The 24,659-nt window shown below is 44.8% G+C and overlaps 1 protein-coding gene across 3 annotated transcripts in view; it reads left to right on the top strand.

Moving 5' to 3' along the window:
* The first annotated feature begins 153 nt into the window (after positions 1-153).
* Positions 154-24,659, top strand: part of TTC12 (tetratricopeptide repeat domain 12) — a 54,420-nt gene continuing 29,914 nt past the window's right edge. The window contains exons 1-7 of one of the 3 annotated variants that reach the window (XM_086679085.1): positions 154-218; positions 1,986-2,058; positions 10,367-10,530; positions 11,072-11,093; positions 11,728-11,805; positions 12,835-12,956; positions 24,214-24,273. In XM_086679085.1, coding sequence (XP_086535211.1) covers positions 2,001-2,058; positions 10,367-10,530; positions 11,072-11,093; positions 11,728-11,805; positions 12,835-12,956; positions 24,214-24,273 — 504 coding nt within the window. In that variant the 5' untranslated portion in view covers positions 154-218; positions 1,986-2,000. Of the gene's footprint in view, positions 219-442; positions 577-602; positions 945-1,985; positions 2,059-10,366; positions 10,531-11,071; positions 11,094-11,727; positions 11,806-12,834; positions 12,957-24,213; positions 24,274-24,659 lie in introns of those variants that run through there. The other 2 variants (XM_086679086.1, XM_086679087.1) reach the window with 2 other exon arrangements.

Below are 24,659 nucleotides of genomic sequence, written 5' to 3'. Positions count from 1 at the left end.
CTGACCGGGTACGCATCCTGGACCCAGGGCCCCCAGCCCGGCCACGAACTGGCAGCGCGCTGGCTCCAGAACCGGAGCGCTGAGGCCTCGCCCCCGCCCAGACTCTAGGCTCGCCCCGGCCGCTGGGCACGCCCCCGACACTGGCCACGCCCCCCGTCCCTGGTCAGTCACCGCCCGCCAACAGCCGCCATTTCCTGTCCGGCCCCTGGGCGTGTCAGGTCAGTGTGGTGGGGTGTCTCGGGGTCTTTCTTGGGATGTGGTCCTGATCTGGCCGTCAGCGCCGAGCAGAGGACACTGGTGTGGGCCTCAGCAGATGGGACGGTGACCCCCCCCCCCGCGGGCTGGGACTTCGGCTTTGGGAACTGGGGCCAGTGGACGCTGTGGAGCGGTTGCCGGGCAACGGTGCCGTCGGCCCCGCCCCTCCGGCCCCGCCCCTCCGGCCCCGCCCCGGCTCGTCGCTGGGGTCCCGCGTGCGTGTCCTCCCCCGGCCGCGGGCCCCCGAGAGAGTTCGTGTCCGACCCTGGTTGCGCCGGCCCGGAGAAGTGCTGAGCCTTCCTTCTAACCCGGCAACCTTGGGCAAGTTAACTCGCTTCACTAGGCCTCAGTTCTGGAAGGAACTGGAAGGAACCCTAGCGCTCGTCTAGTTAAGCCACATGTCCCACTTCCCCCGTTTTATAGATAAGGGTGCCTCGCATTTACCAGCATTTACCACTCATCGTGTGCCTGGCGCTTTCAGTGAACCCCCAGGGTAGCCCTCTCGGTTCCTATTACCGTTTCCATAGAATGAGTTAGGCTCAGAGAGGTTGGTGAATTTAGCTGAGGTCACACAGCTTATAACCGGTGGGGTCTGAGGAGGTCAAATCACTCCCAGCTTGTTTGTGTGGCAGAGTTCAAATTTGCAGTAACTGGAGCGTTACAGGACTGCACTACTGCTAAACCTAATCGTAAGTCAGAATCGCTCGGCGAGTGTTTAAAAGTATCCATTCCCCGGCGCCCCGGCAAGGTTACTGACTCTGGCGCCAAGGCTGAGGACTGTGTATACTTAACACATTTTTTGGACGACTTTTATGGCCTTTGGGTGAGCTTTGGGAACCACTGGCTACACCGTGAGGCCTTTTTACTCACAAACGACTGAGAGAGAAGTAATAAGTCCAAACAAAGTACCTGGACAGGAACAGAGATGCTGGTGCATGCACAGTGCCATCGAGTTCTCATCCCTTCAGCCAATTTTTAACTTCTCTTCACACCTAGGAAACAAGACAGAGGCTTATATTTTATTGTTTTAATTTTTTTTTAATTTTTTTTTTTTACATTTATTCATTTTTGAGAGAGAAAGAGCACAAGTGGGGGAGGGGCAGAGAGAGAGGGAGGCGCAGAAACCGAGGCAGGCTCCAGACTCCCAGCTGTCAGCACAGAGCCCTATGCGGGACTTGAACTCACAAACCATGAGATCATGACCTGAGCGGAAGTCGGAAGCTTAACCCACTGAGCCACCCAGGCTCCCCTAGAGGCTTATATTTTAAGCAAGTTTGGACATTTAAATGCACATTCTCCAGTTCCTGGTTACCAGTCACACAGCTAGGTCCAAGCTTCTGGCTGGGCGGGCCTGTCATGACCAAAGTCCAATGTTACTTTCCTCCATTCCTGGCAGCCCCTCCCCTCCTGGTCTCCTTTATACCCAGTCCCTGAATCACAGCAGTGGATGTCGGGCTTGGAGGAACATTTTGCAGAGCAGTTTTCCCAGAGGAGGGAGGGCTGACAGCTTTCCAGAAGCATCACCACAAATAATGAGTATCCCTTCCTTGGCCTTCCCAGCAATCAGAATGAAATAGATCACCTGCCGTTATTCATGACGTTATTTATGAACACAAACCCATCTTAAAAATAACCACTTGGCTCTTAGTTTTAGAAGGCTAATAAGCCTGAAAAATCCTGTTTAGCGTTTTATTACTATTAATTCTCGTCACTTCCACTGCCTCCCTCAGGGATTCTGGTTGACGATGGCGGACGATCACGAGAAAGACTTGCAGAAATTTCTTAAAAATGTGGATGAAATCAGTAAGTACCAGTAAATCAGAAACAAATTAAATTCTGCGTTAGCAAGGTGGGGTGACTGAAGAGAAGTGATCACCCGAAGTTAGTTCCTGGGTTGCCTGATAGGTTTATGACTCTAAGAGAAAATATAATTGGAATTAAACAGAAAAGGTATTAAGAAGCGAGTAATATTAGAGCCTGGGGTAGTATTTTGAGGCTGTTCGTTGGTATCAGAGAAGCCATTAACATTCTGATGGGAACTGAGGGGGACAAGTCTCCTCCATATTCTGTCCCCTTCCACGTAGACTTCACGTCAAAGGAGCCCTAGCTGTTCCCTTCGAGATCGCTCAGGAACCTCAGTGATCAGTCTCCTCTTGCTTTAGGGCAGAGCCATTTCTGATTTTGAGCTGCAGAAGCAAAATCAAGTGGCTCTCCCCCTGGGTCCATCTGATTACATGAATGGCTTTTGGTTGTCCTATCCCCATCTCTCTGCCTCTAGGCAAGAAGACAGAAGACCCCTTCCCCAGCTCAGATAGGTGGGATCTCAAAGGACAGACTCTGATCCCACAAAGCACATTCACTAGATTCCAAAGTAGTTTGTTCCTATTCTTCAAGCTTCAGGGAGCTTGTTTGATGATGGAAACAAGCAAACCAACAACCCAACAAATCTTGCATATCAAATAGAAATAGGTTGAAATTGCTCCTTCTAGCAGCCTGTATGGGTCCAAAACCGTTAAAACGGTTTTAAAAATAGTCTGGGTCACTTGATAAAAGATAACATCCCTGGGCCTCTCCTCTGCCCGTCCCTAAATGCTGTTCTGCTGAGTTCTGGCCTCGGCCCACTTGCTCACTTTGCTCTTCAGGGGGGTCTGGTCCAAGCACAGGGTTTTCCCAGCAACCCGTTTACTCACGACCCCCACATCTCCATTGCCACCCGGCCTTCTTTGCCGAGGCTCGGGCTCTGTGCCACCCGTCACGGCCACAGTACCCCACGAACACGGCAGACTTAATGCGTCCAAACTGCAGCTGCTTGTTGCCCGACCCTTCTATCCTCCCCCCAGAGAATACCGCTTCTCCCTTCCCCTTCATTCTAGTCTCCATTGGCACAACCATCCACATTGGACTCCTGCCATCTCACCCTCCATTCGATCAGCCATCAAGTTTAGCTTTCTTCTCCAACTCCTTCCTCCCCACCCCCTGCTTTGTCCTGGTTCTCTGACCCACACTGTTTCAACAACCCCCTGATTGTTGTTCCTGCCTCCAGGCTTACGCTCCCCACAGAGTAATGTATCTAAAAATGCAAATCTGACCCAGACACTTCTCTGCTTGGATTCTCTCCGCAGCCACAATAAACTTCAAGCTCTCATCGGGGACTTAAGCCCTCCCGTGACCTTGTCCTTACCGCTTGCCTCTCCTTACCTCACACTTCTAGTTCCTCCACACACACCCTGGTGGTTCATGCTCTGCATGTTGCCTTTGACATTCCCTCTGCCTCCCTCCCCATCTGTCTTTACCGGCTCGCTTTCATTCATGCTCAGAGTTCTTGCAGGTACCATTTATACCAGTACTAGCCAATGGAACTTTCGGTGGTAACGGAAATGTCCTCTAATCTGCGCTGTCCACTATGGTAGCCAGTAACTGCATGCAGTTGTCGAGCATGTGAAATGTGGTTAGTGCTATCCAGCAACTGAATTTCCAGTTTTATTTCATTTGTAGTTACTTTACATTTGTAGAGCCTCCTGTGTAGATTCTATGCATTCATTTCCTGGGCTCTTGCTATGTACTCAGCTTTGCTAGGCACCAGAGAGACCGGTAATAATAAATAAGACTTCCCTTCCTTCGGGATATCTAGAGTCCTGTGGGGAGAACAGATACTACACAAGCCATCTGGAATGCGATGTGTGATACAAAGTGAGATTTGAGATTTGCAAAGTACAAGAGACTGTAACTCAGTTTACAAATTGTATCAGTCTGGTTGGGCTGCTGTAACAAAACAGGGACTGAATGGCTTAAGCAGTAGAAATTTACTTCCACAGTTCTGGAGGCTGGAAGTCCAAGACTAAGGTGTCGTCAGTTTTCGTTTTTCCTGAGGCCTCTCTCTCTGGCTTGGAGATGGCCTCCTTTTTGCCACATCCTCACATGGTCATTTTTCTGTGTGTGTGCGTGCGTCCCTGACGTCTCTTCCTCTTCTTATGAGGGCGCCAGTCCTGTTGTTCAGTGCTCCATCCTCATGACCTCATTTAACCTTTTTTTAAAAGTTTATTTATTTATTTTGAGCAAGACAGAGACAGAGCAGGTGGGGAAGGGGCAGAGAGAGACAGAGAGAGAGGATCCCAAGCAGGTTCCACACTGCCAGCACAGAGCCCACCTGCCACGGGGCTCGAACCCATGAAGCCATGAGATCATGACCTGAGCTGAAACCAAGAGTCGGATGTTTAACCGACTGAGCCACCCAAGTGCCCCCTCATTCAACCTTAATTTCACCTTTAAAGGCTCTCTGCCAGTACAGTCACATGGCTATGAGTCAGCATAGGAATGGGGTGGGGGCCACACTTGCATACAGGAGTTTTATAAGGCTTCCCTAAAGCATGGGATTTAAGCAGAAATCTGAAGTGTGAGTAGGACTCAGGCACTGGGGAGAAGGTGAGGGAATATTCTGAATGGAGAGAACATAAGTAGAAAAGCTAGGAGTTAAGAAAGAACAAGGTGCTTCTAAGAAACTAAAGGCATAAACAGCTGCATGTGGCTGGAGAGATCACAGAGACGAGGCTCCCATGTGAGTCAAGAAAGGCCGGATCAGGGAAGACCTTGGAAGCCACAATATGGAATTCGCGTTTACCCCGAGAGCAGTGGGAATCCTTTGGAGGGCTGACTCAGGAACGTGATCAGATTTGCACCGTAGAGAAGTTGCTCTGGCCACAGCATGGATGTAGACATGAGGACACGAGGGAACAGAAGAATGGATGCCGGGAGACCAATCAGGAGGGTGTCACAGCGCCAGGGAAGGGAGTCAGGTTGGGTGTAGAGCTGGAGCAGCAGGACTGGGCACAAGGAGATGGATTTGAGATATATTTAGGATTTAGGATTTACTCGATGACCTTTAGAGTTTGATGGCTGTGAGGCAGAGGGAGAATGAAGACTCAAGAGTGAGCCCTCAGTCAGTTGAGCATCCGACTCCTGATTTCTGCTCAGGCCATGATCTCACAATGCGTTGGATCAAGCCCTGCATCAGGCTGTGCGCTCCCATGGGATTCTCTGTCTCTCAGTCTCTCTGCCCCTCCCTCGTGCACTCACTGTCTGTCTGTCTGTCTGTCTGTCTCTCTCTGTCAAAATACATTAAAAAAAAAATGGGGCCCGAAAGTTTTGGGTCGAATGCCCAGTGGGTGGTTCAGCCATCTGCTAAGATAGAAGGCATTTGGAGGAAGAAGAGCCTCAGGGGAAGGAGGATGGGCAGCCCAAGATCGGTGAGTAAGACATGACAGCGAAGATGTTCAGAGGGCAGTTGGCTGTGCGAGTGTCAGCCTAGGAGAGAACAGAGCTGGGGACATCAGTTTAGGGGGCACTTGGCATTAATGTTACTTATAACCGTGGGAGAGAACAGGAATACCTGGGGACAGGCTAGAGACAAAGAGAAGAAGGCTCAGGCGGAGCCTTGAGGATGACCACAGTTTCGAAGGCAGGTAAGACAGGGAGAGCAGGAGCAAGCAAGGGAGACTGAACAGCGATGGCCAAACAGGTAGGAAGCAACGACCATTCTGTTCTCTGTACTTGAGAGTCTGGTTTTTTGTCTCTGTTTTTTCTTTGTTTGTACATTCGTTTTGTTTCTTAAATTCCACGTGAGTGAAATCATGTGGTATTTGTCTGTCTCTTGACTGACTTATTTCATTTGGCATAACACTCTCCAGCTCCACCCGTGACACTGCAAACGGCAAGGTTTCATTCTTTTTTATGGCTGTGATATTCCACACCTGGCTGTTGTAAATAATGCTGTAATAAACACAGGACTGCATATAGCTTTTCAAAGTAGTGTTTCTGTTTTCTTTAGGTAAGTAGCTAGTAGTGAAATTACTGGATCATGGCAATTATTGCTATTAATTTTTTTTAATGTTTATTTTCGAGAGAGAGAGAGAGAGAGAGTGCACACGTGCGAGCAGGGGAGGGGCAGAGAGAGAGAGACACACACACAAAATCCCAAGCAGGCTCCTGTCAGCACAGAGCCTGATGCAGGGCTCGAACCCACAAACGGTGAAATCATGACTTGAGTCAAAGTCAGAGGCTTAACTGACTGAGCCACCCAGGTGTCCCACTGCTGTTAATTTTTTGAAGAACCTCCAAACTGTTTTCCACCATGGCTACACAAGTTTGCTTTCCCATCAACAGTGCACAAGGGTTCCCTTGATGGGAGGCAGTTTTTTAAAGTCCATGAGAGGAGGACAGGATGACTTGGCTGGATGTGATAGTGTGATTTATTTTTTATTTATTTTTTTAATGTTTATTCATTTTTTGAGAGAGAGAGAGACAGAGAGACAGAGCATTAGTTGGAGAGGGGCAGAGAGAGAGGGAGACACAGAATATGAAGCAGGCTCCAGGCTCTGAGTTGTCAGCACAGAGCCCAATGCAAGGCTCACACTCATGAACTGCGAGATCATATCCGGAGCCAAAGTTGGCCTCTTAACCAACTAAGCCACCCAGGCGCCCTGATACTGTGACTTATAATAAGAAATACATGTTTGTTCATTGTCCCGGTGCTGGGCACAGAACTCCTAAAACCCTTGGCACTCCTAAGTGATAAGACAGACAAAGACATCCTCATATGCATGACAAACCCTTTTCAGTCACACCTGAGTTTATGTTAATGAGTGACTTTTGGAACCTAAGGATGGCAGCTGGTTGCCAGGGGAACCAACCTGGTGCTAAAGTTTCAACCCTCTCAGAAGGGGAGAGGGGCTGGCGGTTGAACTGATTACCAGTGGCCAATGATTTTTAATCGATCAGGCCTATGTAATGATGCCTCCATAAAAACTCAGAAGGACCAGCATCAGGGAGCTTCCAGGTTGATGAACACATGGACATGTTGGGAGAGGGGTGCGCTCAGAGAGCCTTCTACACCCCCTTCCCACACACCATGCCCTATGAATCCCTTCCGTCTGGCTCTTCTGAGTTACATCCTTTTATGACAGACTGGTAATCTAGTAAATAAAATGTTTCTCTAAGTTCTGTGAGCCACTCTAGCCAATTAATCAAACCAGAGGAAGAAGAGGTCGTGGGACCCTCTGATGTATAGATGTTCGGGCAGAAGCACAGGTGACCATCTGGGAGGTGGGGAGGGGGCAGTCTTATAGGACCAGACCCCTAAGCTGTGGGATCTGACACTATTCCAGGTAGGCAATGTTAGAATTAAGCTGAATTGTAGGGACACCCAGCTGGTGTCAGAATTGCATGGTGGTGTGGGGAAAAGCACACGTTGGAATTGGGGTCAGAATCCTACTAGGCCAGCAGTAGGATCTCCAAGCATCATTGACAGGGCAGTTGAGTTAGGACCAGTTCTCCCTGGTGTCCATTGCTTTCTCTGTCAATACTCTGCATCCGTAACAAAGGCCCAGAGAAGTGGGGAGTTGGATTTGGAGTTGGGAGTTTTGTCTGGCAGGTGTGGTGGAAGGGCAAGGGAGGTCAGCATGTGGGCAGGATGGTGGCCTAGTGATGGACCACGGGCTCTAAGCTGAGTGGGCGGTAAAGTGAAGACCAGGAAGGATGGCTTTAAGGGCTGTTTTGTGATCTCAGTGCTGCCTAAATTTACCTGTTTGTCTCCCACACAAGATGGGAAACTCTTCAAAAGTTAACATCTTTTTTATTCATCGTTATCGAGGGCATTCTGCATAATATCTGACTCATAATAAGCTCTCCATAAATTGTCACTGAATTAAATAAGGAGCTTAAAACTGTAATTTGAAGGCCACGGTAAAATTCTCCTGCAGCTTCTTCCAGGCAAAACAAATCCTGATCTTAATTTTTTCTCAATGGTTCTAATGGCTCTAATTTTTGCTTTCCATTCAGAACCTTCTTTAAGAAATGGGAAGAGAGAGGGGCACCTGGGTGGCGCAGTCGGTTAAGCGTCCGACTTCAGCCAGGTCACGATCTCGCGGTCCGTGAGTTCGAGCCCCGCGTCAGGCACTGGGCTGATGGCTCAGAGCCTGGAGCCTGTTTCCGATTCTGTGTCTCCCTCTCTCTCTGCCCCCTCCCCCATTCATGCTCTGTCTTTCTCTGTCCCAAAAATAAATAAACGTTGAAAAAAAAAAAATTTAAGAAATGGGAAGAGAGAGAGGCGCCTGGGTGTCTCAGGAGTTTAAGCATCTCACTTCGGCTCAGGTCATGATCTCGCAGCTTGTGAGTTCGAGCCCTGTGTTGGGCCCTGTGTTGGAGCTGACAGCTCCGAGCCTGGAGCCTGCTTCAGATTCTGTGTCTCCTCCTCTCTCTGCCCCTCCCCCTCTCATGCTCTGTCTCTCTCTCAAAAATAAATAAACATTAAAAAAATTTTTTTTAATGGGGTGCCTGGGTGGCTCATTCAGTTGGGAGTCTGACCAGCTCAGTTCATGATCTCACGGTCTCAGTTCAAGCCCCGCATCGGGCTTTGTGTTGACAGTTCAGAGCCTGGAGCCTGCTTCAGATTCTGTGTCCCCCTCTTTCTCTGCCCCTTCTCTCCTCATGCTCTGTCTCTCTCTGTCTCTGAAAAATAAATAAACCTTAAAATTAAAAAAAAATTTTTTTAAAAGAAATGGGAAGAGATAATCTAAGGAATGGGAAAAGCTATTTGCAAACCATGTATTTGATAAGGGGTTGATATCCAAAATATATAAAGAACTCAAACAACTCAATAACAAAAACAAAACATACCAGCTTACCCAATTAAAAAATGGGCAAAGGACCCAAATAGACGTTTCTCCAAAGAAATATTTGAAAAGCCAACAGGCACATGAAAAGATGTTCAACATCACTAGTCACCAGGGACATGCAAATTAAAACCACACTGAGATACCACCACATGCCCTTCAGAGTCACCATTATCAAAAAGACAAGAGACAGCAGATGCTGGCAAGGTTGTGGAGAAAAGGGAGCCCTTGCAGAGTTGGTAGGAATGTAAACTGGCATAGCCACTGTGGAAAACAGTATGGAGTTTCCTCAAAAAATTAAAACCAGAAATACCATATGATCCAGTAACTCCACTTTGGGGAATATATCTGAGGGAAATGAAAACACTAACTGGAAAAGGATATCTGCACCCCCATGTTCAAAGCAGCATCACTTACATGGAAACAGCCTAAGTGTCCATCTGTGAATGAATGGATAATGAAGTTGTGCTATGTATAAACAAGGGAATGATATTCAGCCATAAAAAATGAGGAAATCCTACCATTCATGACAACATGGGTGGACCTTGAAAGCATAGTGCTAAGTGAAATAAGTCAGAGAAGACAAGTACTCTGTGATCTCACTTATATGTGGAATCTAAAAAAAAAAAAAAAAAAGAACAAGAAGAAAAGAGAAGAAAAGAAAAAACTCATGGAGATCAGACTTGTGGCTAACCAGAGATTGAGGGTGGGGGAGGGGGATTTGGAGGAAGGGGGCCAAAAGCACAAACGTCCAGATGTAAGATCGGTAAGTGCCAGGCGTGTGATGTACAACAAAATGACTATAGCTAACACCACTGTAGGATAGACGGGAAAGTTAGCAAGAGAGCAAATCCTAAGAGTTCTCATCACAAGGAGAGAATTTTTTCCTTTTTTTTTTTTATCCCATCTATAAGAAAAGATGGATATTAATGGAACCAATTCTAATCATTTAACAATATAATAAATCCAGCCATCATGCAATACGCCTAAAACTTATACAGTGATGTATGTCCGTTACTTCTCAATAAAACTGGAGGGAAAACAAAGAAATGGGGAGATGTTGGTCAAAGGGTACAAACTTCCAGTTATAAAACGAGTAAGTGCAGGGTTCTAATGTACAACATGGTAACTATAGTTAGTCACTGCATTTTATACTTGAGAGTCGCTAAGAGAGTTGATCTTAAATGTTCCCAGCGCATGTGAAAATTGTAATTGCATAAGGAGATGGCTGTGTTAACCTTATTGTGGGATCACTTCACAACGTGGATCAAATCATCACACTGTGAACCTTAAACTTACACAGCGTTGTACGTCAATAATATGCCAATAAAGCTGGAGAAACAAAAGTTCTTCCCCAGGACTGTGCTACCCCATCCTTCCTAGTGAATGGAGTCTTTTCTTTTGAAGACCTCATTTGAACGATTCACATCTGATTTCTCCTGCAGCCAGTTTAATTCAGGAGATGAATTCTGATGACCCGGTTGTACAACAGAGAGCTGTCCTAGAGACAGAAAAGAGACTGCTGTTTACAGAGGAAGTCCAAGAGGAGGATGGATGCCGGACCACGCTGAACAAGACCATGATCAGTCCTCCACAAGCTTCTCCTGAGGTTTCTTTTTCTATTTTGGAGTTAGATAAGCAGATCCAAAGAAGAGGTCTGCACTGAAGCAGAAAAGTGGTAGTTTAATCTCAAATTGCCTAGTGAGGCTAAAGTGGTCTTTTGCTTTTTAGATTCACTAGATTTATTTGCCACAAGGAAATACAAACTCTGATTTTTTTTTTTCTTTGTCGTTCTGAGTTATCTTTAAAATAATGGGTTTATTTTAATGAAAATTTGGTCTCTCTACCTCCTGAGCTTGCGACCATATCTAAGCTGTACTGTTAAGGTAATATATCCTGTCTCATATTTCCAACTCACACAGCCACAGCCGGGGTCCCTTGACCTGCTCACCCTGTAACAACCATATGCATAATCAGAACTGATTTAAAGCAAGCCTTCAGAATTCGGGGCCCTTCAGTATTGATGGTTAAAGGAAATAACCCTACCACCCCACTTGTGATGGATCTGCATTCTTGGTGTATATTCACATAAATCAGAGAGTAGTTTTTGAAATTTGTTTCTTTGTTTTTATGATAACCTGTGCCTGCAGAATACAGATGAAATAAACTCAGGTAAGGACAGCATCTCTCTTCCTATTTGTTTAGGATCAGTGTTTATCAACTGTAGCTTCCAGACCCTTAAATTATAGCCTCTGGGCTTACAAACAACCCGTGAACAAAAACCTACTGATCAGCCACTTCTCTTACTAGTGGTCAGAGGAAACAGTGCTCACAGGTTTTTCTGTAATTTCTCCTGGACAGTCTTTTATAAACTGAATTCAGTTATTCTGTATCAGCCAATTTTTTGTTAGCTGCTGAAGGGATCCAGGTAGCTTCTCTGTTGCTCAGCTCAGAAACTCATTATGCTAAATGGAACGAAAAAGTCTACCTTTAAAGAAAAACTCTTTTAAAAGGCATAATTCAAATTTGAAGCACAGACATAGCCATCATGTATAATAATATACCACACAGATTACCATTTAATGTCAAATTAAGAAAATGTCATTTTAGTTGCCTCAGAATCTGTGTGTGTGTGTGTGTGCGCGCGCTCGTGTGCGTGTGTGCACAGGAGTGTGTGCCTACATATATATGCATGAGGTGTGTGTCTCTAAAGCTTTTAAAGAAGCTTTCTTCTGAATGTGAGCTAAAGAACTGATTATGATATCTGGATTTTTCTCTCTAATATTTGAAATTACTCTGCTGTCAGAAGCCTTCTTGGCATCCGTGGAGTCGGATGCAAAGGAACGTGCCAGAAGAAGAAGGGAGAACAAAGTCTTAGCAGATGGTAACTGTCTATCTTCACTTCCCAAGAGCTGGGATGATTTGTGCCCGAAAGATCATGAGTCTGTCTGCCGGTACTTGAGGACAGTGAGATTCCCGGCTGGGGGTTCATAATGGTCTCGAGGCAGTGGAGCCTGGCCAGGCAGAAGCCAGCGCTGTCTGCTCCCTGCCCCTGCTGCAGCAGACAGGGAAGAGGGCAGAGCCCTCCATCAGGCTCCACAGCCAGACCTCTTCCTAAAGCACAGGGACGGACCTGGCAGACCAGCGCTCAGCAGTCAGTAGGGAGGGTGGAAGTGAGGTGCGCAGGCTGGCCTGAGGCACAGAAGGGAGAGTGGAAAAGAAAAATCAGACAGTAAAATGTAGATGTGAGAAGGGAGAGGAGAAATGGAGAGAGAGACGGGGTTGTGCGTGTGTTGGAGGGACACACGCATTTGGCACTTTTGAGTCTCCCAGAGGCATGTGCTGCGCATGAAGAGCTCCACATCTGCTGGAAAATGACTTATTTGGCCGTCTTTGTGAGACACTGAATGTCAGACTTGGCCTTTGTGGCAAACTTGGAGAGGTTCTGAGTTTTGAGGCAGAAACATTTTTTTTCTTAAACACTTTTTTTTTAAGTTTATCTTGAGAGAGCGAGCGAGAGCAGGGAAGGGGCAGAGAAAGAGAGAGGGGGGAGAGAGCAGCTGGCTCTCTGCTGCCAGCGTAGATCCCGACGCAGGGCTCGAACTCACAAACCATGAGATCATGACCTGAGCTGGAATTGAGTCGGACGTTTAACCTACTGAGCCACCCACGTGCCCCAGAAACATTTATTTTTCGGAGAAGCTACTTAGGAGACTTGGCGATAGGTTTGGAGGGGAAAAAAATCCTTAAAGAGGCCGATCCCAAAACATCTGTAGAGAAACAGGCAGCAGATCTCCTCTGGGTTGATGGAAGCTATGACCTTCAAAGCTGGGTTCCAAAGCCAGGGGAATAAAGTCTGAGAGAATTATCCCGTGTGCGGGCAGAGCTCACCTGTATGACTTTTATTCTCCAGCCCTAAAACAGAAGGGGAACGAAGCGTTTGCCAGAGGTGACTATGAAGCGGCCATCCTGTGCTACAGTGAGGGTTTGGAGAAGCTGAGGGATATGAAGGTGCTGTATACCAACCGAGCCCAGGTCAGTGAGCCAGCAGTGTGTCGGTGGTGCCTTCTTAGGGGACGGTGGCCACCGAGTTTGTGAAAACCGAACATGAGACCAGATGTCACCAGCGGTGCACTGTCAGCGCTTACCAGCTGGCTCTGGTTGGGGTGTGGGGGGCAACCGCTTTGCATGGAGCATTTGCCACCTTCCACGGTGTCCGGGCTCTCACCGTGGTCCACTTTCCAGCTGCCGTCTTGAAGGGGTGGAAGGGTGACTTGGGAAGAGCTACACCCAGCCAGTCCTGTCCGTGGTCTGAGTCAGCTCCCACACATCACCGATGGTAAAACGGGTGAATGAAACAGCCTATGAGCATTGGATTCTGGCGTCACTGGGTTTTTCCAGCCCCCTCTGGCTGGTAGCCTGAACTCCTCAGGCTCCCTTCCTTACTCCATCAGCTCCTGTTTGATTAAGATTATTCTATGACTGGGATCAACTGGATAGCTAGCTGATGGGCCTAGACCCAGTTTTGCAAAAATTTTGAGTTTCTGAACTCCCTAAAACCTCAGTTTTGTATCATATGAGCTCAGTTTTGTGGCACACCAGGTAAAAGGCATCACCTGACGTTTACTACCTACTACCGAGTAAAGGGACAAGGTTGATAGGTCTCAAACAGAAATGTCCCCTGTGGCCTATCTCTGAAAGGCACTTGAGCTTGTGTGAGGCAGAGCTCTGTTAGGCCTGCAAAGGTGGCGGACTTGCAGGCACGATGATCCACTGGTCAGGAGATGTCAGCAGGACCGGTGTGAGGTGCACTAGCCACCATGTCATTGACAAGAGGAACAGGACGCGGCAGAGCCCTCATCAGCTCCAATTTCTGTAACTCCGGATCAGGAGTGTCCTGCTGTGGTAGGTTGAGAGGAACGGTGAAAGCAAGAAACAGGACGTTTGGAGGCCAAAAAGTCTGGGAAGTGATAGTGATTTCCTGAGAAATAAATCCAAGCACCCAGGCACACCGTCCCCTCAGTAGCTCAGCAGTTTGAGGGTTGAGGTGTAACTTACCTAGCCCCATCTGGGAAAAAAATTGATATAAGGGAGTGAACTGGTAAAGAGAACGGCCAGAGACTGATTTACCAGGTGCATTCTACCACCCTAACAAGATGATGAACTTTTCCATCAACCTCCCCGCCCCCACCCAGTGCTTTCCTTATAATAGATGTTTAATAAACCCTTGCTAAGTTACATAACACTGGAAGCACAATAAGTCTATTTAAGGGAATTACGTTTCTGTTGACACTTTGGAAGAAGCATTCAAATGCAAGCAATTAATGTAATAATTACAATTCCTTTTTACTTATCACCAGATTTGGTCTCCAAAACATTTACCTACTGATGCTTTTGCAGTCTTGTTACTTTGAAGTTATTTGAAAGCAGTAAAATTGAATTGCTTTTAAAATGTTATGTAATTCAGACTTTTATCTAATTCAGATGGTCTGTACCCCAATCCACCTAAATTAGTTACATTTTTACTGTACTCAAGTCTAAGCAGCACATTGATTAGTTCTGAAGCATCACATTAAGAATGAATGTGGATAAAAATAAATAAATGTAATGAAAAGCTTTGGGGAAGTAATTCCTCCCATCTTTCCCAAAGAGAAAACTTATTGAGAGATGAAGAAATGCAGAGTGCGCTGCTTGGTGTTAACAATCACTGAATCACTGAATCTCGGTGTGGGGGGGGAAGGGGGAGGAACAAAGGTGGTGGAATAGCACGGAAGGTTTCTTGTGTATCACGTCCATGAAATACAGCCAGACCAACACTAAACCATCCTGCACACCTAGAAAACTGATCTGAGGATTAACACGACAATCTGCACAACCTGAACCACAGAATTCAGCAGGTATGCGGCGCAGAGAGGTGAACTGGGGGAGACAGAAGCCAAGGAGGGCAGGGAGCTGTTTTTGTGTGTGGAGAGAGGACGGAGACAGGGGAGAGAGTGTAGGAAAAGCACCCTCCCCAAAAGCAGCTGGAGAGAAAGTGGAAAAGTGGAAACAGCTGCAGGGATTGAACTAAAAAGGGAGAAAGGAGAAAGGAGAGGGTTTAAATTCCGTTAAGACTCTATAAACAAGGAGCGCAGTTTCAAGTCTGAAACTCTGCAGCTCCATACCTGGTGGTGCTCTGGTGGAAAGGGCGAATCCACAGGCGCAGAGTGAAGTCCGGGGGTCTTTGGGACACATGGGCAGAGGCGGTTCCCCTGCTGGAAGGACTCCCCACAGGCAGAGGTCCCAGTGGACCCGGGAGAACCACCACATTCGCTGGTGCTGGAACGAGGTCATTAAGGGTGAAGCCTGGTGCCAGGTGTGTGTTGTGGTTTTCCGTGATCCCGGAAACGCTGCTGCTACACGATCTCGGGAACTTTTTCTGGGGGGGGGGGCTGGCACCCGGCCGCAGTCTCTGGGCACTGGTAGCAGCATGGTCCTGCGAATGTTTCTGGGTGCGGCCAGCACCCGGCCATGGCTCGGTGAGACCCTTCAGCAGAGGGGCAGAACGGGTCAAAGCCACAGTCCTTCAGAGGTGAGAGGTCGGGAAAAACAGCTGCCTTTGAGATAAAACTCAGGAGGAAGGTGCCACCTGGCAACCTGACAGTCACGGACAGTGTAAAAGCAGGGAGTGAAAGGAAGCCGGAAACAAAGGACGGGTGAGCAATTGCTGACCAGGCAGAGTTCCCATACTAGGGACTGGGTGGCTGGGTGACTCCATTTTCATTGGTCCCGCGCATGCACGTACACACTTACAAGCTCCATAACAATCCACCCCAGTAAGCTAAGCAGCGCCATCTAGTGGAGAACGGAGCGATTACACTAAGCCCTGCCCAGCTGGGCCAACCTCGCTCTTTGGGAACACAAGTCTCTCCGCCAGCTTAGTTTACAGAGTATAAAACACTTCATACTTTGACTTCTAGGGGAAAGTGAAGTAATTTCGTTCGTACTTCAGTCTGTTCCCTGGTCCATCTATTCAGTTTTCTTTTTTTTTTTCTCTTTTTCGTTTCTTTTTCTTGAATACAGAAAGATAAAATATTTATTTTTAGTTTCAATTTTTATTAAAAATATTTTTCTTAATTTTTTTCAACTATGTTTTTTACTGTTGTGTAAATTTTTTCAAATTCTGTTTAACTTCCATCATTTCACTGTGTTCTATTTCAATGTATTCATTTTTTCAAATTTTCAAACTATTTCCTTTTTTTTCCCTTCTTTTTTGCTCTAATCTATCAAGCCCCTTTCAACACCCAGACCAAAACACTCCTCGGATATAGCATCATTTATATGATATGTGTGTGTGTGTGTGTATTGTTTTTAATTTTTTACTTTTAATATTTTTTAATTTTAATTTTTTTACCTCATTAATTCCCTTTATCCCTTCAAAATGACAAAATGAGGAAATTCACCCCCAAAAGAAAGAGCAGGAAGAAACGACAGCCAGGGACTTAACCAACACAGATAACAAGCAAGATGTCCAACCAGGATTTAGAATCATGATAATAAGAATACTACCCTGAGTCAAAAATAGATTAGAATCCCTTTCTGCAAGGATAAAAGAAGTCACACCTAGTCAGGATGAAATAAAAAAAGCTATAACTGAGCTGCAATCCCAAATGGATTCCACAGCGGCAAGGATGAATAAGGCAGAGCAGAGACAAAGCAATATAGAGGACAAACTTATAGAGAATAATGAAGCAGAAAAAAAGAGGGAGACTAAGGCAAAAGAGCACAATTTAAGAATTAGAGAAATCATTGATTTATTAAAAAGGAACAACATCAGAATCATAGAGGTCCCAGAAGATGAAGAGAGAGAAAAAAGAGTAGAAGGGTTATGTGAGCAAATCATAGCAGAAAACTTTCCTAACCTGAGGAAAGACACAGACATCAAAATCCAGGAAGCACAGAGGACTCCCATAAGATTCAACAAACACTGACCATCAACAAGGCATATCGTAGTCAAATTACCAAAATACTCAGACAAGGAAAGAATCATGAAAGCAGCAAGGGAAGAAGAGTCCTTAACCTACAAGGGAAGACAGATCAGGTTGACGGCAGACCTATGCACAGAAACTTGGCAGGCCAGAAAGGAGTGGCAGGATATATTCAATGTGCTGAATTAGAAAAATGTGCAGCATGAATTCGTTATCCAGCAAGGCTGTGATTCAAAATAGACGGAGAGATTAAATGTTTCCCAGAGGAACAAAAATTAAAGGAGTTCGTGACCACTAAACCAGCCCTGCAAGAAATTTTAAGGGGGACTCTCTGAGGGGAGAAAAGATGAATAAATAAATATCAAAAGCAAGAAACACTAGAAAGGACCAGAGAACACCACCAGAAACTCCAACTCTACAAGCAACATAATGGCAATAAACTCATATCTTTCAGTCCTCACTCTAAACATCAGTGGACTAAATGTTCCAATCAAAAGATATAAGGTAACAGAATGGATAAGAAAACAAGATCCATCTAATATGTCGTTTACAAGAGACCCACTTTAGACATAAGGACACCTTCACATAATAGTAAGGGGATGGAGAACCATCTATCATACTAATGGTTGACAAAAGAAAGCCGGAGTAGCCATACTTAAATCTGACAATCTAAACTTTAAAGACTTGTTACACTCTTTAACAAGAGATGAAAAAGAGCATTATATCATAATTAAGGGGTCTATCCTCCAAGAAGACTTAACAATTGTAAACATTTATGCTCCAAATGTGAAAGCACCCAAATATAAAAATCAATTAATCACAAACATAAACTCATTGATAATAATACCACAAGATTAGGGGACTTCAACACCCCACTTACAACAATGCACAGATCATCTAATCGGAAAATCAACAAGGAAACAATGGCTTTGAATGACACACCAGACCAGATGGACTTAACACATGTATTCAGAACCTTTCATCCTAAAGCAACAGAATGTGCATTCTTCTCCAGTGCACATGGAATGGTATCCAGAATAGACCACATACTGGGACACAAATCAGCCCTCAACAAGTACTAAAAGATCGACATCATACCGTTCATATTTTCAGACCACAATGCTATGAAACTAGAATTAACCACAAGAAAAAATTGGAAAGGTAACAAATACTTGGAGACTAAAGAGCATCCTACTAAAGAATGAATGGGCTAACCAAGAAATTAAAGAGGAAATTTAAGAGTACATGGAAGGCAATGAAAATGATAACACCACAGCCCAAAACCTGTGGGATGAAGCAAAGGCGCTTATAAGAGAAAAGTATATAGCATTCCAGGCCTTCCTAAAGAAGGAAGAAAGGTCTCACATACACAACCTTACCTTATACCTTAAAGAGCTGTAAAAAGAACAGCAACTAAAACACAAAACCACCAGAAGACAGGAAATAATAAAGATCAGGGCAGAAATTAATGCTATCAAAAACAACAACAACAACAACAACAACAACAACAACAAAAAACAAAAAACAAAAAAAAAAAAAACAGTAGATCAGATCAATGAAACCAGAAGCTGTTTCTTTGAAAGAATTAACAAAATTGATAAACCACTAGCCAGTTTGACCAAAAAGAAAAAGGAAAGGAGCCAAATAAAATAAAAAATGAAAGAGGAGAGATCACAACCAACACAGCAGAAATAAAAACAATAAGAGAATATTTTGAGCAATTATATGTCAATAAAATGAGCAATCTGGAAGAAAGGGACGAATTCCTAGAAACATATACACTATCAAAACTGAAACAGGAAGAAATAGAAAATTTGAACGGATCCATAACCAGTAAAGAAATTGAATTAGTAATAAAAAAAAAAAATCTCCCCAAAAACAAGAGTCCAGGGCCAGATGGCTTTCCAGGGGAATTCTACTAAACACTTAAGGAAGAGTTAACATCTATTCTCTAGAAGCTGTTCCAAAAAAATAGAAGTGGAAGGAAAACTTCCAAACTCTTTGAACGAAGCCAGCATTACCTTGATTCCAAAACCAAAGACCCCACTAAACAGGAGAACTATAGACTACTTTCCCTGATGAACATAGATGCAAAAATCCTCAACAAGATATTAGCCAACTGAATCCAACAGTACATTAAAAAAATTATTCACCACGACCAAGTGAGATTTATACCTGGGATGCAGGGCTGGTTCAATACCACAAAACAATCAATGTGATTCATCACATCAATAAAAGAAAGGACAAGAACCACATGATTCTCTCAATAGATGCAGAGAATGCATTTGACAAAATACAACATCCTGTCTTGATAAAAACCCACAAGAAAGTAGGGATAGAAGGATCATACCTCAAGATCATAAAAGCTGTATATGAAAGACCCAACACTAATATCATCCTCAATGGGGAAAAACTGAGAGCTTTCCCCCTAAGGTCAGGAACAAGATAGGGATGTCCACTCTCACCAGTGTTATTCAACATAGTATTGGAAGTCTTAGCCTCAGCAATCAGACAACACAAGGAAATAAAAGGCATCCAAATCAGCCAGGAGGAGGTCAAATTTTCACTCTTCGCAGATGACATGATACTCTATATGGAAAACCCAAAAGATCCCACCAAAAAACTGCTAGAACTGATCCATGAATTCAGCAAAGTGGCAGGATATAAAATCAATGCACAGAAATCAGTTGCATTCCTATACACCAACAATGAAACAACAGAAAGAGAAATCAAGGAATCGATCCCACTTACAGTTGCACCAAAACCCATAAAATACCTAGGAATAAATCTAACCAAAGAGGTGAAAAATCTACACACTGAAAACTATGAAAAGCTTATGAAAGAAATTGAGGAAGGCAAAAAAAAAAAAAAAAGGAAAAATATTCCAAGTTCCTGGATAGGAAGAACAAATATTGTTAAAATGTCAATACTATCCAAAGCAATCTACATATTCAATGCAAACCCTATCAAAATAACACCAGCATTCTTCACAGCGCTAGAACAAACAATCCTAAATTTTGTATGGAATCAGAAAAGACCTCAAATAGCCAAAGCAATCTTGAAAAAGAAAACCAAAGCAAGAGGCCTCACAATCCCAGACTTCAAGCTATATTACAAAGCTGTAATCATCAAGATAATATGGTACTGGCACAAAAACAGACACTCAGATCAATAGAACAGAATAGAGAACCAGAAATGGACCCATAAACATATGGCCAACTAATCTTTGACAAAGCAGGAAAGAATATCCAATGGAATAAAGATAGTCTCTTCAGCACGTGGTGCTGGGAAAACGGGACAGCGACATGCAGAAAAATGAACATGGACCACTTTCTTACACCATACACAAAAATAAACTCAAAATGGATGAAAGACCTGAATGTAAGACAGGAAGCCATCAAAATCCTCGAGGAGAAAGCAGGCAACAACCTCTTTGACCTTGGCCACAGCAACTTCTTCCTCAACATGTCTCCAGAGGCAAGGGAAACAAAAGCAAAAATGAACTATTGGGATCTCATCAAAATAAAAAGCTTCTGTACAGTGAAGGAAACAATCAGCAAAACTAGAAGGCAACTGATGGAATAGGAGAAGATATTTGCAAACAACATATCAGATAAAGGGTTGGTATCCAAAATCTATAAAGAACTTATCAAACTCAACACCAAAAAAACAGATAATCCAGTGAAGAAATGGGCAAAAGACATGAATAGACACTTCTCCAAGGAAGCCATCCAGATGGCCAAGTGACACATGAAAACATGCTCAATGTCACTCATCATCAGGGAAATACAAATCAAAACCACACTGAGATACCACCTTACACCTGTCAGAATGGCTAACATTAACAATTCAGGCAACAACAGATGTTGGCGAGGATGCAGAGAAAGAGGATTTCTTTGGCACTGCTGGTGGGAATGCAAACTGGTGCAGCCACTCTGGAAAACAGTATGGAGGTTCCTCAAAAAATTGAAAATAGAACTACCCTATGACCCAGCAATTGCACTACTAGATATTTATCCAAGGGAAAAGATATGCTGTTTTGAAGGGGCACGTGCACCCCAATGTTTATAGCAGCACTATCAACATAGACAAAGTATGGAAAGAGCCCAAATGTCCATCAATGGATGAATGGAGAAAAAAGATGTCATATACAGTGGAGTATTACTCAGCAATCAAAAAGAATGAAATCTTGCCATTTGCAACTACGTGGATGGAACCAGAGGGTATTATGCTAAGCGAAATTGGCCAGAGAAAGACAAATATCATATGACTTCACTCATATGAGGACTTTTAGACACAGAACAGGTGAACCTAAAGGAAGGGAAGCAAAAATAATATAAAAACAGGGAGGGGGCCAAAACATAAGAGACTCTTAACTATGGAGAACAAGCAGAGGGTTACTGGAGGGGCTGTGGGCGGGGGTTGGGCTAAATTGGTAAGGGACATTAAGGAATCTACTCCTGAAATCATTGTTGCACCATGTGCTAACTAACTTGGATGTAAATTAAAAAGTAAAATAAGAACTGTGAAAAAAAAAAAGAATCACCAAATCATGATTGGCTATTTTTAAAATGCCTCCCGTTTGCATGCAGTGTTAGAAACACTTAATAAGACCCTGTGAATTGAATGTTGAGGTTTGCTAGAGAGAAAACGTACCCTTTGATTGCTCTGTGTTTCTCCTGGAGCTAATGTTATGATCAATAGGTTGCTGGCATAATTTAGATCAATCAGGAGTTTAATTGCCATTTGGGAAAGTAGTTCTTTTTAAGAAGTGGAAAAGCAAAAGAGAAGAGGGAATTTATAGGGTGTTGAATCCAAGCCTTAAAAAAAAAAAGAAAGAAAGAAAAGGAAAAGGAAAAGGCTGTGTAGAGAAATTGTTGAAGCCGGTGTATGCATTTTCAGAGTCTGTATGTCTCCTGACTAACAATGTCACGGATTTGTGACTACCTTTGTCTAAAAGGATGCTAGTTTCCTCCTCACATCATCTGACTTTCAAATGAAACCCCAAACCCTGGGGGAAAGGATGGTGCTCTGTGGAACAGACAGTTCAAAGAGTCATCATCTTCAATTAGTCCAGAGCCTGAGTTAATGAAAGCACTGTTCAGCAGCTTCCTTTCTATGGGAGCAAATCGCTGCACTGCTGAACTTCATTAGCCAGCTCTTGCCTGCTCCCTCCTTGCTTGGGATGAGTTATAACACTGGCCCCATAATTGGCTTGACCATGTAAATATCTGCTCAGAGTTATCAATAACAATGTCACGGTGCCCAGTACAGTTTTGATCAGGGGCAGAACTATACATGTATGGGCTCTAGCTTGGGTGACTGATGGGACCCTGGGGAAACCCCTTATTCTCCAAGTGCCTGGTTTTCCTTTTTCACACCAGAGTGATCATTGCTGCTTCCTGGGAGCTTTCCAAGAGAAGAGTGCTTAAAGTCTGTTTAGTTCAACTTAATAAGAATTTATTGAGTACCTATTGTGTCCAGTAATTAATTCAGAAGGTATGGTAGCCATCACACTTGCTGTTGAGCAGCGCTTTGTTAGTTTATATGTCACTAGTTCTCTGAAACTATAAATGAACTGAATTCAGTTTCGATTGAGTGGATCCCAGGATTCTGAGTCAATTCTTGATTTTCAAGATTGTCCCTAATTCTGAGTCTGGGGTGGGGGGGAGGGGGTAGGAGGGAATCCCAGAAGAGGCTCCCAGGGGATTTGCACTGGTGGATTGTAGTGATTGTCTGACTCTTAATGTCAGCCCATTTTCTAGATCCCTTCCTTCTTGCTGTGCTTATGAGGAAAGAAGGAGAAATTTTTCTTCGTCTTTTTTTTAGTACCAGCTTTATTGAGATATAATTGGCATAACAGGCAATTCACCCATTTAAAGTATATGAATCAGTGGTTTTTAGTGTATTCACAGAGTTGTGCAACCATCACTGTAAGCAATCTTAGAACATTGTCATGATCGCAAAAAGAAACCCCATACCCTTTAAGTAGCCCTCCATGCTCCCGTGCACCCCTGTCCCTGCCTCAGTGCTCCCCTGCACCCCCACCGCTCCCATGCACCCCTGCCCCCAGCCCCAGTGCTCCCATGCACCCCTACCCCCACCCCAGTGCTCCCCTGCACCCTCACTGCTCCCATGCACCCCTGCCCCCAGCCCCAGCCCTCCCGTGCACCTCTACCCACAGCCCTAGGCAACCACAAATCGACTTTCTGTCTCCATACATCTGCCTCCTCTGTACATTTCATTCAAATAGAGTCATGCATATTTTTTCCTTTTGTGTCTGGCTTCTCTCCTGTAACATGTTTTCAAAGCTCATCCATGTTGTAATATGTACTGATGCTTCATTCCTTTTTATTGCCAGATAATATTCCACTGTATGGATGGACCACGTTTTAGTTATCCATTCATCAGTTGATGGACATTTGAGTTGTTTCTGCTTTTTGGGTATTATCAACAATGCTGCTGTGAACATCTGTGCACAAGTTTTTATGTGCCTGTGTTTACAGTCCCTTTGGGTATACATACACCCAGGAGTGGCTGGATCATATGGTAATTCTGTGTTTAACCCTTTGAAGAACTAACTGCCAGACTGTCTACCAAAGTGGCTACCCCACTTTACATTCCCACCAGCAGTGTGTGAGGGTTCTGATTTTTCTGCATTCTCACCAACACTTATTATTACCTCTTTGATTCGCTCTACCATTTGGTTTCCTTCTGGAGCATCCACAGTAGGGTAGACTCTAGAAGTCAGCTCTTACTTTGTAGATGTGTTTAGTGTGCTACGTACTTTCTTTTGCCTTTCCAGATCCTCTTCCTCCCTGCCTTCTGTGCCCTGGGGGGACTGACCTCTGTGGACTGGCCCCCTGACTTCCCAGCTTTCTAGCTTGCATGGGTTCAGCCAGTGAGATCAGAAAGAAGGAGGAAATGAGAGTGGGGTATTTATTCTCCCACCTGTAGCCCTACTAAAGGCCTCAGCTCCCACCAGGCAGTGCCGTCCACAAAGCTGTCCTCTCCCATCTGTCCATGGCTCATCCTTCTGCCCCCTCACCCTAGCAGCGGTAACGGCTGTCCATTGTTGCTAGACTTGGGGTTCCGTAACGTTCCTGTTGGTTTCCCTGAGCCTTGCCCTCAGCTTGTAAGTAGTCCTTCTGTTAAAGTCACCTCATGTGTGTGTGCCCTCCGTTTTCTGCTGGAGCCCTGGCTGACATGGGGAGGGACTGGTTCCCTGTCATCACCCTTCTGTTGTTGGATTGCTCTTTCTGTGTCAACTGAAGACTGCTTGCTGAAGAATTATGTACCAACAGCAGCTGTTTGTGTCATTACAGGCTTATATAAAACTCGGGGACTTCCAGAAAGCAGTAGTGGATTGTGAGTGGGCTCTGAAGGTAAGAAGATGGATCTTTTTTCCACATGATGGAGCCTGGCCTGCCAGGCAGGGCATCTCGGTCCTGAAGGGAATGGAGGGGAGCGGCCAGAGTTTCATGGCGGGCCATGAGCTCTACAGTCAGAGCCTCGGTTTCCTCATCTGTAAAATGGGATAAACGGAATTGTTGTAAGGGTCACGGTAACGCATATGGAGCACCCGGCTCGTAGTAAGTACTCCAGAGAGGCTGCTGTTAATGCTGGTTTTTCAAGGTTTATTTTGCAAGGGCTCATTCTTTTCTGCTGTATTATCAGCAGCTCTGCTTCATGTGGCAGTGGTAACGCCTCTTTCTGTTTCTAGAACCAACCACGGGAACTTGTTTGTGCAGTGTTGTTCTTCCTCATCAGT

The sequence above is a fragment of the Puma concolor genome, chromosome D1, assembly GCF_028749965.1.
Source record: "Puma concolor isolate L17-30 chromosome D1, mPumCon1.1.hap2, whole genome shotgun sequence".
In the NCBI taxonomy this organism is placed as follows: domain Eukaryota; kingdom Metazoa; phylum Chordata; class Mammalia; order Carnivora; family Felidae; genus Puma; species Puma concolor.
Note: the sequence above shows the minus strand (reverse complement) of the source record. Positions and strands in the feature narration are given on the sequence as shown.